Genomic DNA, 17,194 nt, shown 5'->3' on the forward strand with positions numbered 1-17,194 from the left:
GTTCACACAAAATTTTTCTTGCATTTTTCTCATTTTTTCCAGTATATTAGTAATAGATTCTCATTTGTATAATTTTTTTTAGGACGATGATGTGATTTCTGTAATGAAGGCTGGCAAGCTTAGGTTCTCCAAGCCTAATAAATACCGGGTTGAAAGCTCTCAAAAGAGGGTGAGTATAGTAGTGTAAAGGCTTTCTTTGACTGACGTGACAATGTTGACTATTCAAAGTTACTGGTTCAATTCCATTATGGTTTTATAACATGTTTATCTGTTATTTGAATTTACTGCCAAATATCTATAATATATGCCTTACAATCAAGCATGTGTTTCTATTATATTTATTCCTGGGATATTTTAATAGAATGGACTAATATGTTTCCGACCTACAACAACAGGGCTAAAGTGGAAGTTGGTGGAAATAATATCCCAAAATCAATGCTTTCATTTTTCAGCGTAATGTCATCTGTTAGTGTCAAAATTTGGTTGTCTTTTATATTTGGAGACAATACCTGTCATGTAATTTGTGTTGAACCTTTTACAATGTTTGCTTTCGATTTCTTTCTAACCTTATTGAATGAGGTGGTAACCATGAAATTAGGTTAGTGATGTGTGCATTATTTTGCTTTTATATTTTTACTCCTTAGCCCACTTTGTACGTATTAATATATGAGAGTTAATTTCTTGCTTTTTAAGATGAATTGTAATTTGCATTCTGGAAGAGGCTTGCAATTATACTTCTTTTCTTCCTTATTCTGATTATGTTGTTTTGTACTATATGTGCCTCATGCAGAGGATTCGGTTCTTGGAATACTTGTTGACTCCAGATCAGATGTAAGAAACTTTATATTTTTGTTTAGTTTTTCTGTTCATTGAAGTTCTTTAGGTCTGCTCTACTTTCTTGCTGAATGCAATTTTTATAGGTTTTATAACTTGTTAGTTTCTGTTAACTATATAAAGTTTATGGTAATGACATCAATTGGGCAAGTAGTTTTAGGATTTCAATTTAGAAATTAGGGGTTCCATTTGGGATATTTTTATTTAAGGATTTATCCTAGGTTGGATTGTCTTATTCTAGGATAAAATAGGGTTGTTTTATTTTGGTGTTCTATGATTAAGATACCATCAGTAAAACATTTTGTACCTTTTCTGGCATAGCCATACAAAATCGAGATCTCTTTTCCTCGAAGTTTCTGAAACCCGAGTCAGATGAGTACATTGCCCTAGAGGAGTACTCAAGGCTTATAGTTCTAGATCAGTATTTATCTACTTTGTTAAGTCCTTAATGTTGGCCAAGAAAAGTGAATTAGCCATTGCATGGTGATACTGGCCTTCTTCAAAATATAGTTTTTGCCTACACCAACACAAAGCACATGATGGTAATTCAGGGCAGTTGTATCTTAACATATAGCAACAACCAAGGTTCATCCCACTGGGTGCGGTCGGCTACATGGATCAAACGTTGCTATAATGTATCATAACGTATAACATGTAAATAAAAAATTACTACAAATTACAAAATGAATGAATTTCTTGGTTCCGTTCAACTCTTGCACTTTCTATTTCCTAGAAAGTAATTGAACTTTTTTTGTAGCTTTGAGGTTTATTCTATTTTATTTAAAATTTTATTTTATATCTGTGCAGAACTTTCTTGTGGATATAAAAGGACCTGCTTTAGCATTTCTACCAGTGCTTGCATTTGAAGGAGGAACCAGAAGAAATATACCTAAGTTTGAGGTGTGCATAAATTCTATATGTATGCTATTTGCATAAGTTATATTTGGTATCTCTCACGACTCATATTGATAGAACTGTGCTATAGTTCAAGTTTAATTTCTGTATATATCATTTTATCTTTTATAGTGCATGTAGAGAACCTTCTTTTTATAAAATAGAAATCTGTTTAGGATAATTATTTCTCTTTGCGGAATCCTTTTCCACATTAACTAATGGAACATCTTTTAGTTACTTGGCTTTATGAATTATGACATTCACAATTATCATGGTTGTTGAGGGATTTGGGACGGCATTAATGAATTAAGAGTTCGTTATTGTGCACGCATAGTAGCTAAATGATATGGGGTTCATGTGCGGGTTGTAAAAGCAAACCCTGGAATGAATCCTGAGCTGTCATGCACTGATGGTTGGTGTCTTATTCCGTGACTTCATTTTTAAATTCCTTTTTGTGTGTATCTTTTAATCATGGAGTTTTTCACTGGTTAATTTTAAGTTTCTTTCCATTCTATATTTGCAAACATAATTCTGTCTTTTATTTTGTTATGGTGTTTGTTTAGCCAATGGGAAAGCAGGAGAGTTTGGTGCCCTAAAAGAAGGCTATATGTTCGAGTGTTAAACCGGTCTCTCAAGGATGTATGGAATTTAAATTTCTTTTTCTTTTTCTTTACGTGCATACTTTTAACAGATCATGATATGAGAAATTGTATGTTGTTTGTAGGCTTCTCAGCTCACCCACATGTCCAGTACTTGATACATTAGGGAAAAAACTTCTTTCGAGATAGTAGTTGGCTTCAATGGGCGTGTTTGGGTATGCAGGTGCCCTCTAGTCTCAGTGTACCATTTTATATTATTTATTTTTTATTTCTTGTCCTATTTTGAAGTATTTGCAATCATTTGTAAGTTGGACTAGGTAAATTTTCATTCTACTAATTTGAGTTTTCCTTTGGAAATTGTTGTTTCATCTATAGGTCAATGGCTCTTCTCCATCAACTATCATCATAGCTAATACTATTATGAACTCAGAGGCATTGGTGTACAATAGAAAATAATGGCTGAAAAGCTGCTGCCGAGAGTCCAGTGACCAAGTTAACCATATGTATATAATTGAGTTATAGTTCCTTGTGATTTTACATTACAATGCTTGTGTTGTAAATGCCATTTCCAACTCATGAGGTACATATTTTTTTTGTCTTACCATAATATCAATGCTTCTGCAGGGCGAGTACTGTTGATGAGACTACAATAATGGCCAAGTGCATGAATGATTTTCAACACGTTGGTTATTTAATGTAAGTTACATGGCATTTAGATAAAGGTTGTTTAATGTTGCTTTGAGATTTGTGCAGTGGATTGTCTCAATATGAAGGAGCTGCATACTAAGTATGTTGTTTTAATATAAGGTTGGAATTCCGATCATATGGTATAGAAAAATGTACAACAACTGAAGGGATATTTAAGTTAAATAGAATTCAGAAAATAAAATGATCACCAAATTTGTAACCTTTAGATTAGAAATGTTTTTGTATTTTTGTCAAAAATTAGGAATGTGTTTGCACATGTGGAATATGCTATTTCCCCCATTTTTTTGTTGAAATAAAATAGTTTAGGTGAGTTGAGACAACATTAGGGAATGAGAAAATCTAAGGTTCAAAGAGTGCTTAAATGGGTACTAACTTATTACCCACAAATAAGATTTTCACACATGTAGTAGAATTTAGGCATAGGTTCTTGCGAAAGATTAGCTAAATTCTTACCATCTAATATTGACTTATATCTTTTTAATATAAAACTTGATTTTTTTTGTCACGATGAAGTTGATCTTAACAGAGTTTTGTTAGAATATTGTTGATTGTAATGAGTGTAGCTTGACCTCTCATCTCTTTGAAACACATTTTTTTTAATAAATACCACTACCACTATTATACTCAGATGAGAAAGAGTCACAATATTTCAGTTCTCTTCCTATTTATTTTAGTTTTCAAATTAGGATAATGAGGCAACAAGTAGGGATGGGAATAGGCTAGGCCGTCCGACAGAGGTCTATAGCCTGACCTGACTTGACCTATTTAATAAAAAGGCTAGGCTCAGGCTATTTTTAAAGTCTATTTATTTAAATAGGTCAGGCTTAGACTTATAAAAAAGCCTATTAGGTCTGACAGGCCAACCTAATATATATTTAATTATTTATTAATGTTATTTTTTATTATTATATTAATAATATAATTTCTTATTTTAAATTCTATCAATTAGACAATTACCTAGTAGTCAACAATTTCTTAAAAAAAAAAAAACAAGAGCAGCAAAAAAAGTCTACCGAAAAAAGTCTTATTATTATTTTTTTAAGATTAAACAAAAGGATTGGCTAATTAAAGTGCTAATGCTACAACCAGCCCATAAATAGTTAAAGCTTCCATAAAAGCCAGACTAAGTAATAAAGTACCCTTTATTTTGTCCTCTGCTTCCGGTTTTCGCACAATCCCTTCCATATTCGGTAGCCATTTCATATTTAGTAGTCGTTCCATATTCGGTAGCCATGCAATTAGTCAATAACTGAGTAGTCCTTCCATATTTGTTTGAGATATAATAATGGGTTCGTTTAATTCAGAAAAAAAATTCTATTCTTTGAAACCAAGAATTATGTTTTAGGGTTTAAAAGATGTTTGTTTCAGATTTTTTTAAAATTATTGTTAAAAAAATTATTTTTTGTTTAATATATATAGATATGTACATTGATATTGGTATGTGGAGAGCATGTTGTATAAGTAAAGCATTTAAATGTTTTAATATGAATAAGGCTTTCAGGTCAGACCAGACTTTTAAAAAGGTTAGGCCAGACCAGACTTTTAAAAAGGCAAGGTCAGACTAGACTTTTAAAAAGGTCAGACAAAAAAAAAAAGCATATGATAGGTCGTATGCCTTAAAAATTAATCGTAGGCCAAGCTCAAGCCGTTCAAAGTTTGGTCTGACCTATTCCCACCCCTAGCAACAAGTTGCTTGGGCAATCACATTAGGAGGAGGATAATTCTTAATATAAAACAATCATGTTTCACTTAGAGAGATGAGGATATAGAGAAGATGAAGATTTGATAAAAATATCACATTTTTTTGTTATTTTAAATTAAATAGCTATTGAGAATCATATATCGCATATCTGCAATCAATTATAGCCTAACACCTATTAGCGATGGCCAATAAGCTTATCAGCCGATAGGCGATAGCTATCACATATCAGCTATCAATTATAGCCTATCACCTATTAGCGATCGCCTATAAGCTTATCAGCGGATAACTGAGCGACTGCTTATCAGTTATCGCTTATAAGCTTATCAGCTGATAGCCGAGAGACCGCCTATCATCTATGAGTTGATAGCCGATATCTGATAGGCAACAACACCTATCTGGCGATGCGCTGCCGCCTATCGCCAGATATGTACTAGCAACTATCGAATGATAGATGATAGGCGGTTGCAGCTATTGTCTGATATGCACTATAGTCTATCCCTCGATAAGTATTACTGCTTATCGTTTGATACGTACTATCGCCTATCGCCCGATAGGTGCTGCCGCCTATTAGGCGATAGCCTATAGCGCCTATCAAGCGATAGGCCATAGCGCCTATCAGGCGATAGCCTATAGCGCCTATTATGCGATAGCATATAACGCCTATTATGCGATAGCCTGTAACGCCTATCAGGCGATAGGCCATAACCCCTATCAGGCGATATGCCATAGCCCCTATCAGGCGATATGCCATAGCCCCTATCAGGCGATAGGCCATAGCCCCTATCAGGCGATAGGCCATCGCCCCTATCAGGCGATAGGACATCGCCCCTATTAGGCGATAGGCCATCGCCCCTATCAGGCGATAGGCCATAGCCCCTATCAGGCGATAGGCCATAGCCCCTATCAGGCGATAGGCCATAGCCCATATCAGGCGATAGGCCATAGCCCCTATCAGGCGATAGGCCATCGTCCATATCAGGCGATAGGCCATCGTCCCTATCAGGCGATAACAACTATCAGTCGATAGTCGATATCAACTATCGACCGATAGACGATAGCAGCTATCAGACGATAGTTGCTAACACCTATCGGACAATAGCCGCTGCTGCCTATCAGTCCGATAAACACTACCGTCCGATAGCTGCTACCGTCTATCGTTCGATAGCTACTATCGCATATTGTATGATAGCTGCTATCGCCTGTTGCTCGATAGTTGTTATCGTCTATCGGTTGATAACTACTATCGCCTATCGTCCAATAGACATTAGCAGCTATCGAGCGATAGGCATAACAACTATGGGGCGATAGACGGTAGCATCTATCGGGCGATAGTGTGTATCAGACTGATAGACAGCAACGACTATCTCTTGATAGCTGTTATCGTGTATCAGGTTGATAGGTGATAGGCGATAGAGTCTATCAGACACATAGAAATATTGAATTTTAAACTATTTTTTCTTATACTATTCATAACACATAACACATAAAATAAAATGTATCATAATGCAATATAAACATTTGCTTTTACATAAAGAGTACATATTCCATTAAAGTCTTGTGTATACTTTATTCATAAGGGAAAATTTTTAAAAATATTTTTTCTTCAACGTATTGTTAATATTTGGCTAAATATCACCCGTGGTCCCTTAACTTAATTTCAGTTAACATTTTAGTCCTTTATCTTTTTTTTTTCTTCTCCCGATTTAGTCCTTTATTCTTAACAATATCAAATAAAGTATGAAAATATGAGTTTATTTGAAGATTTGCGTTATGAATTTGATAAAATTTGTATTATATTGAAGAATATAATTAATTTTATGAGTTTTGTTTAAATTTTTTTTTTGAATTTTTGTATAAAAAATGTTAACGTTGTTGAAATTTTAAAATATAAAATATCAAATTGTCACTTAAAAATAAAATAAAGGACCAAGTCGGAAAAAAAAAAGATAAAAAACTAATACGTTACCTGAAATTAAGTTAAAGGACCACATATATAATTTATTTTATTTAAGTGGAGATTGAAGATGGATGTGACATACTTATTACTCCAACTTTTAATTCCCTCACCTTATCTATCAAATCACTTTTATATCTTTTAATCTTAAAAATATCTTAATTATCTATTTTATTAAATATAATTAGAAATTGAGTTTTGTTAATTATATAATAAAATAAAATATTAAAAAAACAATTGTACTGATAAATTTGATTAAATAATTTATTTTAGACAGATACTTATGCAATCTATGCATTTTAATCATGCTTAATATATATAACAATAGTCAAATGCAATAAAGCTCATTAAGCACACTTACACTAAATTTTAGAAACAATTTCATGATAGACTATATTTTCGAAGTAGTCCACATATTTCGTATTTTGTCTAACAAAAAAAAATTCAAGTTATGATGACTATATATAATTTTAGATTATATGCATAAAACAATTGATATATAGTAGTTAGCATTTAAATCTACCAGTAAAAAAATTATGTTAATTCGTTTAAAAAAAAATAAATTTTTATTAGACGATAAAATTGTCATTGAATAATTTTATTTTTAATGTTTTATTTAAAGGTGTAAATTAATGTGTAAAACACACATTCAAAGTCCTTGTGAATGTAAAAAAAATATTAATATTTTATTTAGACAAAATATTACTTATGCTCTTAATGTTAATGAAACAAATGTGTGATTGGTTGCAGGACATGGGGAATAATAAGTTTGACAATAGGATTCATATGGCAACTTTACACCTTATGGTTACTTGTTCATCTTCATGAATATAAAGAAGAAGGTCTTCGCTTTAGTCAACTCTGTTTTGCTACTTTTGGTACGATAATCTCTCCATTTATTTCTTTTCATTTCACTTGAATTTTCACCATTAGGAGAACCAACAAAATTGATTCATAATTGATTATGCATATAGTTTTTAAACAATGAATATATGATATTTTAAAATTCATTTTATAAATAAACAAAATTGATTCATAATTGATTATTGTGGAAGTATAACATATTCTATGATAAACATTTACTGTTGATGATTAGGAAAATGTTATAGTTATGATTAACTCTATGATATTTATGTATATATATGAATAGAAATTCATAATAGTTTATTATATACTATTTTTTTGGAAAAAATAACTTCCAAATTCATTTTATGTATATAAACTATTATATAATTGTCATGAATATTTTCTTTTGTGATGATTAGTTTTCTTTGATTATATACATGTCAATATTTTATTGATTATATTATATTTTAAAATTGACATTATTAGAATCAAGTTTTCTTTTATTCAAAATATTTTCTTTGATTCATTCATAATCATAATTAATTATGCATATAATTTTCCTAATGGTATATAAATATTTTTTGATTTTTTTATAAATACAATTATCTTACAATATTATTAAAATGAGGCAAAATGATGTTTACCACAATCATTTAATTTAATTTTTTAAAATATTTTGTCAAATTTACATGATAACTTATATAATATTGGATGGTTGTTTTTTTCCTTGTATTTCGATTGCCAATTTTTTTTCAACACAATGATACTTGTATTTATTTGATAAAATAAAATGTAAAATACAAACAAAAAAATAAGATGTAAAAAGTTAAAAATATAATTTAATATTTAATATTTTTAATTTTAAAGAATGTTAATGTTGAATTATATTGTAGTATAATTTGAATGTATTTATTTTATTAGTATGATATAAGTTGTTGTAAAAGAAATTGTTTATTGGATATATTTCATCAAGAGTTTGAAATTTAGTTTATTAAAGATTTACACATACTTTAATTATAGTTTGAAATTTATACATACAATATTGCAATTTGATATAAAATAAATCTTTCACTCATATACTTCAATATGTAATTGAATGGACATAAGTGAGATGACCCTATTATTTACAATCAATAACGTTCGATTAATTTAAGTTTTATAAGTATAATATAATAATAGTTGCGATAAATTTAGATATAATATCAAATTGTTGTAAAAATTATTAAACATAAAGTTGGAATATGCCATACATCCATAGATAAAAAAACTTATAACTACAACACTCATATATGATGCATGTGGTTGATTGATATGAACAAATGTTGAATAACCTAAATTACACTGTGAAATCTAATCCAATTTCAAAAGTCACTGTGCTTGAAATTATTGTTATACATACAAAAATTGGAAATAACAAAGTAGTTGCCTATTATTAAATTATGACTGCAATCATTTGTTTGTGAAAAAATAATGTAAATTGGATGTCTATCTGAACATTAATCATCATTGGAATTCACTCATAATGATATTGTAGCTATAAATAGACATTTGTAATCTTATTTGAGAAAGTTTGAAATGAATTAGAGTTTTCTCTCAAACAGAATGTTGAGTTTGCTATGTTTCCTCTTTGAGTTCTTGGATTATAATTTGCTTGAATCTTATGAATGACTTCCTTAACATTGTGGTGATTTCTCATTGTCTCATTGGCTTATCAATCATCATTGGTTGTGGTGCATTTTCATCCATCTTCTCAATCTAATTAATCTTCGGTTCTTTCTCCGCTTTTATTTTATCACTTTAGTTAAAGAAAACACTTGGTTAGATCTTCAATCTCACGTGGAAGCTAAGTGACTGCATGAACAATTATGTTTTGATTTTATTATTATTCAATTTTTTATTGTTAAAAAAAAGAGTTAATAGTGATAAGTGATAAAGAAAAATGATTATCAAATAGTAGGATAATAAAACAAATAAAAATATATCAATTTTTTTAAATAAATAAATTTTATTTTTTACAAGATGCATCAATTTAAGAGGTGCATCATTTGTATAAAAATTAAAATCAACTATTAGAAGGCAAATCATAATACATAGAAAATATCAAAATTTAATAGAAAAAAACATACCAAATTACGAACAATAATTGTCTCTTTTAGACAACATGTTTCTCTTATTTTTTTAGTGCGAGTTACAGTCGGTGGTTATAGAGAATATTGTGTAAGAAAAAGATGACGGATAACTAATGATATTCGTGGAAGGGCGGATTCAAACACTTATCTATTTTTCTCTTCTGTTTTTTGAAGTGGATGATTATAGAGAAAATTGTGTAACACTGATGCAACAGAGAATCAATGGTAATGGTGGCTCTCTGGTGGACAAATTCAAACACCTAAAACTAGTCGTTATTTTTTAATCTCTTTTACGTTCCTCCTCTTCTCTTTCTTTCTAAGAGTCTCTCTTTCTAAGAATTTCTTATTTTGAACTAAAAAACGACGATTTGACATATTTTTAATGTCGTGAAATACAATTCTATAATATAGAACTATTTAGATGAATTAATTATTCATTTCTCATTTATTAAATTAACAATATGAAAATTTTCCAAAGTTAAAATCTAAGTTTTTACGACATGATAACTGATCAAATATATACTTACATGATAACTGTCGTGGATTTTTTAAGGAAAGACTTATAATTGGGCATAGGAAGCACTGTCGAAAGACTTATACTTGTATAACTGTCATATGGTATGTTATTTAAAATATCTCACGTCATTGTTTTTTAGTTACAAAATCAGAGGGAGGTACCAAAATTTTTGACTTTTAAAATAGAGAGACAAATTCCGTGAATCGGATAAAAAAAAAGAGACTAAAATTACAATTAAACATATTGATTAATCTACATGGTAACTGTCATAGATTTTTTTGGGAAAGACTTATAATTGGGCGTTGGAAGAATTGTTGGAAGCATATGGATGAAACTACCAGCAGCCAGAGCCATGATGAGAAATTAGAGTCCTTTTTAATCAAACTTGATTTTCCACTTTTTTAAAAATAATAGTAGAAAATAATAGTGTGTGCTCTATTTTGTTGCAGTATGTGGTGTTATTTGAAGGTTTGATTTATAGGGAATGAAGTGTATAGGAACAATTGAAGAAAATTGTAAAATGTATGTTTGAAATTTTAAATGTTGCCCTTGTCTCTATTTCTATGGGTCCGTGGTCAACTTTTTTCTTTATATTATTATTGCAAATTGCACTTTATTTTGTAATTTGCTAGTGTCACTTCATTAAAAAAAAGCATATGTACAACTTGGTAGTTAAAATTGACATGTTGATTGGTTCAAATAATACAAATATTATAAAACTGAAATAAACAAATTTAAATATTATACAATGAAATTTGATAAAACATTTTTACATGGGAAAGTTGACCCCATGAATTGATCAAATTGGAATGTAGACTTTGAACTCATTCCTTCTCTTTCCTAAAGAGTTAAACTGTTGACTTGGTTGGTAGAAGAATGGCAGAATATATTGATACTAATTTAATTATTCACAAAAATAATTTTAATTTATAAAATTAAATAAATTGGACAAACTTGTTCCTTCCATTCTTTTCATTTTCTTTGGTATATGAATGAAAGATGAAAACGAAAAATTGTATAGAAAATAATATGGTTATTTATTTTGTCAACAAAATATGTGATAAATATCACTATAAATTTACACGTAATTGCGAAATTCTAAATTTTAGTTTGAATTTAAGTTTAGTTAGTTGAACTACGACTTATAAATAATAATATGGTTTTTTAATAGTATGATATAAGAGAAAATAAAAAATAAATGATATTAGAAAATAAATTTATATTTATAAAATAACATTAATATGGTTAAACATGCGACACAAAAAATACCTAACACACTACAAGAAATTGAACGTTTAGCGACAGTGAAAATCTATAGGTAAACGTATAAAAACTGTAGGGATAGGCAAAATTACCCGGACAGACATATATAAGGATATAGATAAAATATGTAGGTATATGTCTATTTTCTTGTAGTGACACACTCCCTCCCTCTCACACGGACACACATATATAAGGATATAGATAAAATATGAAAATTTTAACAAAACAAAAGTTAGAATATGAAAATAATTGTTGTAGAAAAATATAGTTTCTTGAAAAGTTAAACTAATTAATTTAAATTTTGTCTCTAAAAATCATAAAATAAGTAAATAGATAAAAGATATTGAAAATTGAAGGACAAAAATAAATAAGTAACAAATGATAATAATGAACACTAAACTAACATAAATTGTAGTTTTAAAATTTAAAATAATTAATTTAAAAAATCTTGTGATGCGATATGGTTGAACTCATGCAAGTGCCATGACCACTCACCTATCTCAAAAATTAAGCCTTATGAATTGGTCGTACAAGAAAACAATAATAAAAATTCTTTCTATTCCAGTGATACTTCCACAATTTAATTTCACATTTGATTAAAAAATCTCTATGGTGTTGATGTTATTACACATTTTGTGTAATTTTTTGGAGCATTAATATATACATTTTGTGTAGTTAATATATATAATTACACTATTTAATAAATATATAAATTTAATAGAATAAAATTTAGGCTATTTGTTGGCAGTCCTTGTAGGACTTCTTCTATGGTCCTCTTCATTGAGGCTTATTGGGTTGGTGGCATTAATGTTGTCAAGTTGAAGATTTCTAGTTATACTATTCGTGTGTGGGCCAGGCCCCAACCCTCCACTTCGGTTTCCTTGACCATGTTGTGCTTTAACTCTCTTTTTTTCACATATTCTGATTATTTACATACAAAATTAATTAAATCATTAGTATATAGTAACAATAACATATTAATTTAATCAAACTATGCTATGCATATGAATATGATTACTGGAAAATGAAATTAATAAAACTTACATGGTAATTGTCATAGATTTTTTAGAGGAAGAGTTGTAATTGGGCGTTGGAAGCATTGTTGGCATATGGATGAAACTACCAGCAGCAAGAGCCATGATGAGAAATAATAAAGAAGAAGCTTGCTTATACTTTATAGTACAAAATGTTAGTGTGTTCAATCTATGTTTGGTTGTAGTATCTGATCATGTGATTTTGAAGGAGTCATTTATAGGGAATGAAGTGTGCAGGAACAATTGAAGAAAATTGTAAAACGTATCTTTGAAAATTTCAATGTTGAACATTTCTCTTTATTTCTATGGGTCCATGGTCAACCTTTTTTCTTGCATGTGACATTTTATTTGACTGACCATGATAATATTTTTGTATCTACTTTATTTCAACATGTATATATATGGTAAATATCAATCTTTTTTAAAATCATATTCAATCGGTTTAATTCTATTTGTAAATGGATATTATTATTGTAGTTGTAAATAAATATTATGACATTTTACATGTAATATACTGGTCTTATAAATTATGACACATGTTTTTGAACCGTAAATAAATGTTGTTCGAGGTGTTGTGTCAACCTTAGCCTTGTAAGGAATATTGAGTCGTGTTAGTCAGTGAGAGATTGGACTTCACACTTTAACATTTTTTTTTAACAACATTTGAAAAATATTGTCAAAACACGAAAAAATGTTGTCAAAGAGAATATGCAATATTTTTCGCGCGTCTCATATGAGAACATTGCCTATTACCTTTGGCAACATTTTTCTCGCACTTTTGGGCATACTATTTATAAATGTTGCCTTAAAGCAATACAATGAAAACATTGATAAACTGTTGCTAGAGCTTATTGGTAACAATTTTAAACTGTATTCATATATATTAAATAAATTTTCATTTTTCTATTATTTTAATCCAAATCATAAATTAGACATTTTGCCATTATTTTATAATAATAAATTATTGAGTATATAATAAGTTTAATTACATATGAATTGAACTAAAGAAAACATAATGCAAATTTAACAAAAATTATTAACAAATTTGTATTCAAATGAATTGTTGTAAACAAATCGTCTAACATAATTTAATAAAATTTAATACTTAAAGTACGAGTCTAGCAAAATATATAGTTTGTTGAAGTTTCGATACTTCAATCAAGTACATGTCTAATAAAAAAAACATAATCGATTATGTTTTCGCGTAGTGATCCAAAAAACCATAATCCAAAATCATCATCTAAATCATTCTTGTGTGTCTTCATATTTATCATCTACATCGTCCTCTTCAAATTTATCATCCATGTCGTCCTCTTCAAATTCATCGCCTTCATCGTCAACTTGAAATAATTTATCGTCATTTTCAACTTCTTCATTGATACCTTGGTGCATAATAAAATAAAAACAAAATAAATGATGAAATAGAACCCGCAAACAGAAACAGACCAGAAACGCAAAACAAAGACAAAAAATGCATGCAAAACTGAATCACATAAAATGCAAATAAAAACAAAATTGGAAACAGAACCGAAAGCAGAAACTAAAAAATGAAAATTTGATCTCAACATAAACATAACCACAAACAACAAGCAAAATAGTACTGCACAAAAAAGCGACCAAAACACACAAACATAATTTCATGCAAAATAAAATATTTTATCAACTAGTTTCACCTGAAGTAAGCAGGTCCTTCCATATATTAGAAGACGAGTTCCTGCTGCTTCTTCTTCTACGTATAATACATGATTGCTTCCATCCAACTATAAAAAGCGAAAACTACTAGTTAAGAAATCAAGAATCAGATATAGAACAAAGGACACTTGAAAATGTACAAGAGATATGTGCTGGCAAAATTAATAGCTGACATTAGTATCACTAGAAACTAAGAACATAGTTATATGCATTGTGAATCACATGTTTCTCCCATTTGTATACAAAACCTTAGGAGGAATTTGTCCTTTTTTAAGATAGCCAATATAGTCTGACCTGTGATGTAGAATGCCTTTGAGAAAATGGAGATAGATTTTATGGTGGAAAAAAGAAGGAGGAAGAGAAAGAATGAAACAAAGATAAAATGGGATGTCGCTGTCGTATCAAATGTTCTCTTGGAATGAGGATATCGCCGGTGTTGCAGATTGTGAACATAGAGGGAAATAAGAAGGAAAGAGATGAGTCGCATAACTCAACTTGAAGGAGATGTTAGGGATTAAAAGGGTTTCTATTTTTCATGATGTTCATTCCCTTTCTTCTTGTTTTTATTAAGAATTGTTCCCTTTCTTTTAACTAGAACTAAAATAATAATAATAATAATAATAATAATAATAATAATAATAATAATAATAATAATAATAATAATAATAATAATAATAATATAGCAAATTTTCTTTAAAAGTTAACAAGCAAATTTTCTCTTTTTCGTTTTATAGTTTCTTTATTTTTGAAAACAAGAATAATAATGGTTAATAGAAATAGCTTTGTTTTGTTTATAAGTTAATAAACTTTTGCTTTAAATTTTAATAAAAAATATTTAAAAAAGTATTTGAAAGAATTCATCCAGCAAAAAAATTCATCAATGTTAAATTTTTTAAGCAATATTTTATAAATGTAGTCTTTTGTACAAAGAAAGATAACAATTGAAAAATGTTCCTAGAAATAGCTAAGGAAACAATTATCATATATTGCCAAAAAGCTACACAAAGACGTTTCAAAATTGATCCCATAAATATTTTAGGAGAACATTTATTCGGTGTTGCAATAACAGTGATGACAACAAATATAAAATGTTGCCTTATCCACTTTTAGGCAACACTTTATACATGTTGTTTAAAAAAGTGTTGCCAGAGACAACAAATGTTGTAGTGTCGGTAAATAATATTGGACTATGAGAGGTTGTACATTTATGATTTACGCCATTCGATGAGAGTTTTGAAATTCTAGAATAATGTGCATGCATATAATCATTGTATTAGGGTGATTTTATCACACAAGTCATGTTAGTTATATGATGATATATTTATATGCATGTTTGTTTATCGCTTGAAACCATGTCATGTTATGCTTTTGTATTTTGCAATTACATATATTTGTTGTTCTTAGACCGTGACCCTCTAATATTATTATGGGTTGGGCTTACGCCCTAGGTTTTTAGAGTTATGAGTTGTGAGGGAATTGCAACGACGTTGAAGACATGAAAAAAATGATGATTTGTATTTGCGATCGGAAGCAATGAGACTAAATACCACTTGTGGGTCTTCAGTTAGAGTTCAAGATCAGCTTAAGTTTTATTTATTTTCCCTTTTGCATTGTTGTTGTTACAATGGAAACTATTTATCTGAAATAGTTCTGAATTTTTTTTAGCAATGTGAATTGTTCGATTGTAAGTCAGTTGTGTTGAAATCATTTTATATAATGCAACAATGATTTTAATTGTCATTTTTAAAAGAAAAAAATTTTACATTTAAATATTTTATTGTGATTTAATTAAAAATAATAATAATAATAATAATAATAATAATAATAATAATAATAATAATAATAATAATATAGCAAATTTTCTTTAAAAGTTAACAAGCAAATTTTCTCTTTTTCGTTTTATAGTTTCTTTATTTTTGAAAACAAGAATGATAATGGTTAATAAAAATAGCTTTGTTTTGTTTATAAATTAATAAACTTTTGCTTTAAATTTTAATAAAAAATATTTAAAAAAGTATTTGAAAGAATTCATCCAGCAAAAAAATTCATCAATGTTAAATTTTTTAAGCAATATTTTATAAATGTAGTCTTTTGTACAAAGAAAGATAACAATTGAAAAATGTTCCTAGAAATAGCTAAGGAAACAATTATCATATATTGCCAAAAAGCTACACAAAGACGTTTCAAAATTGATCCCATAAATATTTTAGGAGAACATTTATTCGGTGTTGCAATAACAGTGATGACAACAAATATAAAATGTTGCCTTATCCACTTTTAGGCAACACTTTATACATGTTGTTTAAAAAAGTGTTGCCAGAGACAACAAATGTTGTAGTGTCGGTAAATAATATTGGACTATGAGAGGTTGTACATTTATGATTTACGCCATTCGATGAGAGTTTTGAAATTCTAGAATAATGTGCATGCATATAATCATTGTATTAGGGTGATTTTATCACACAAGTCATGTTAGTTATATGATGATATATTTATATGCATGTTTGTTTATCGCTTGAAACCATGTCATGTTATGCTTTTGTATTTTGCAATTACATATATTTGTTGTTCTTAGACCGTGACCCTCTAATATTATTATGGGTTGGGCTTACGCCCTAGGTTTTTAGAGTTATGAGTTGTGAGGGAATTGCAACGACGTTGAAGACATGAAAAAAATGATGATTTGTATTTGCGATCGGAAGCAATGAGACTAAATACCACTTGTGGGTCTTCAGTTAGAGTTCAAGATCAGCTTAAGTTTTATTTATTTTCCCTTTTGCATTGTTGTTGTTACAATGGAAACTATTTATCTGAAATAGTTCTGAATTTTTTTTAGCAATGTGAATTGTTCGATTGTAAGTCAGTTGTGTTGAAATCATTTTATATAATGCAACAATGATTTTAATTGTCATTTTTAAAAGAAAAAAATTTTACATTTAAATATTTTATTGTGATTTAATTAAAGGATGATTATAAATATTTTATCCAAAAGCATATAATTGTTTTAAATAAAAAAAATACA

At 28.9% G+C, this 17,194-nt stretch overlaps 1 protein-coding gene and 1 long non-coding RNA gene across 3 annotated transcripts; one reads left to right on the plus strand and one right to left on the minus strand.

Annotated features, from left to right (window-relative positions):
- Nucleotides 1-302: 302 nt before the first annotated feature.
- LOC101513103 (uncharacterized) lies at nucleotides 303-3,385 on the plus strand. Of its 2 annotated transcripts, XR_012161804.1 has the most exons (7): nucleotides 305-598; nucleotides 791-831; nucleotides 1,642-1,734; nucleotides 2,292-2,367; nucleotides 2,453-2,550; nucleotides 2,703-2,830; nucleotides 2,952-3,385. XR_012161804.1 is itself a non-coding variant. In XM_073364857.1 (4 exons), exons 1-4 carry the CDS (start codon nucleotides 322-324, stop codon nucleotides 2,322-2,324), a joined length of 444 nt encoding a protein of 147 aa, XP_073220958.1. In that variant the 5' UTR covers nucleotides 303-321; the 3' UTR covers nucleotides 2,325-2,441. The 2 variants fall into 2 exon arrangements, 1 of the variants encoding a protein (XP_073220958.1); XM_073364857.1 differs by lacking the exons at nucleotides 2,453-2,550; nucleotides 2,703-2,830; nucleotides 2,952-3,385 and having other exon boundaries at nucleotides 303-598; nucleotides 2,292-2,441.
- Nucleotides 3,386-8,744: 5,359 nt separating this feature from the next.
- LOC105851530 (uncharacterized) lies at nucleotides 8,745-12,750 on the minus strand. Its single transcript, XR_001143275.3, has 3 exons — nucleotides 12,491-12,750; nucleotides 10,440-12,367; nucleotides 8,745-9,388 (listed from the first exon to the last, which is right to left on the minus strand). It is a non-coding gene; the product is annotated as an uncharacterized lncRNA (long non-coding RNA).
- Nucleotides 12,751-17,194: the final 4,444 nt, after the last annotated feature.

Source organism: Cicer arietinum, chromosome 1, assembly GCF_000331145.2.
Source record: "Cicer arietinum cultivar CDC Frontier isolate Library 1 chromosome 1, Cicar.CDCFrontier_v2.0, whole genome shotgun sequence".
Lineage (NCBI taxonomy): Eukaryota > Viridiplantae > Streptophyta > Magnoliopsida > Fabales > Fabaceae > Cicer > Cicer arietinum.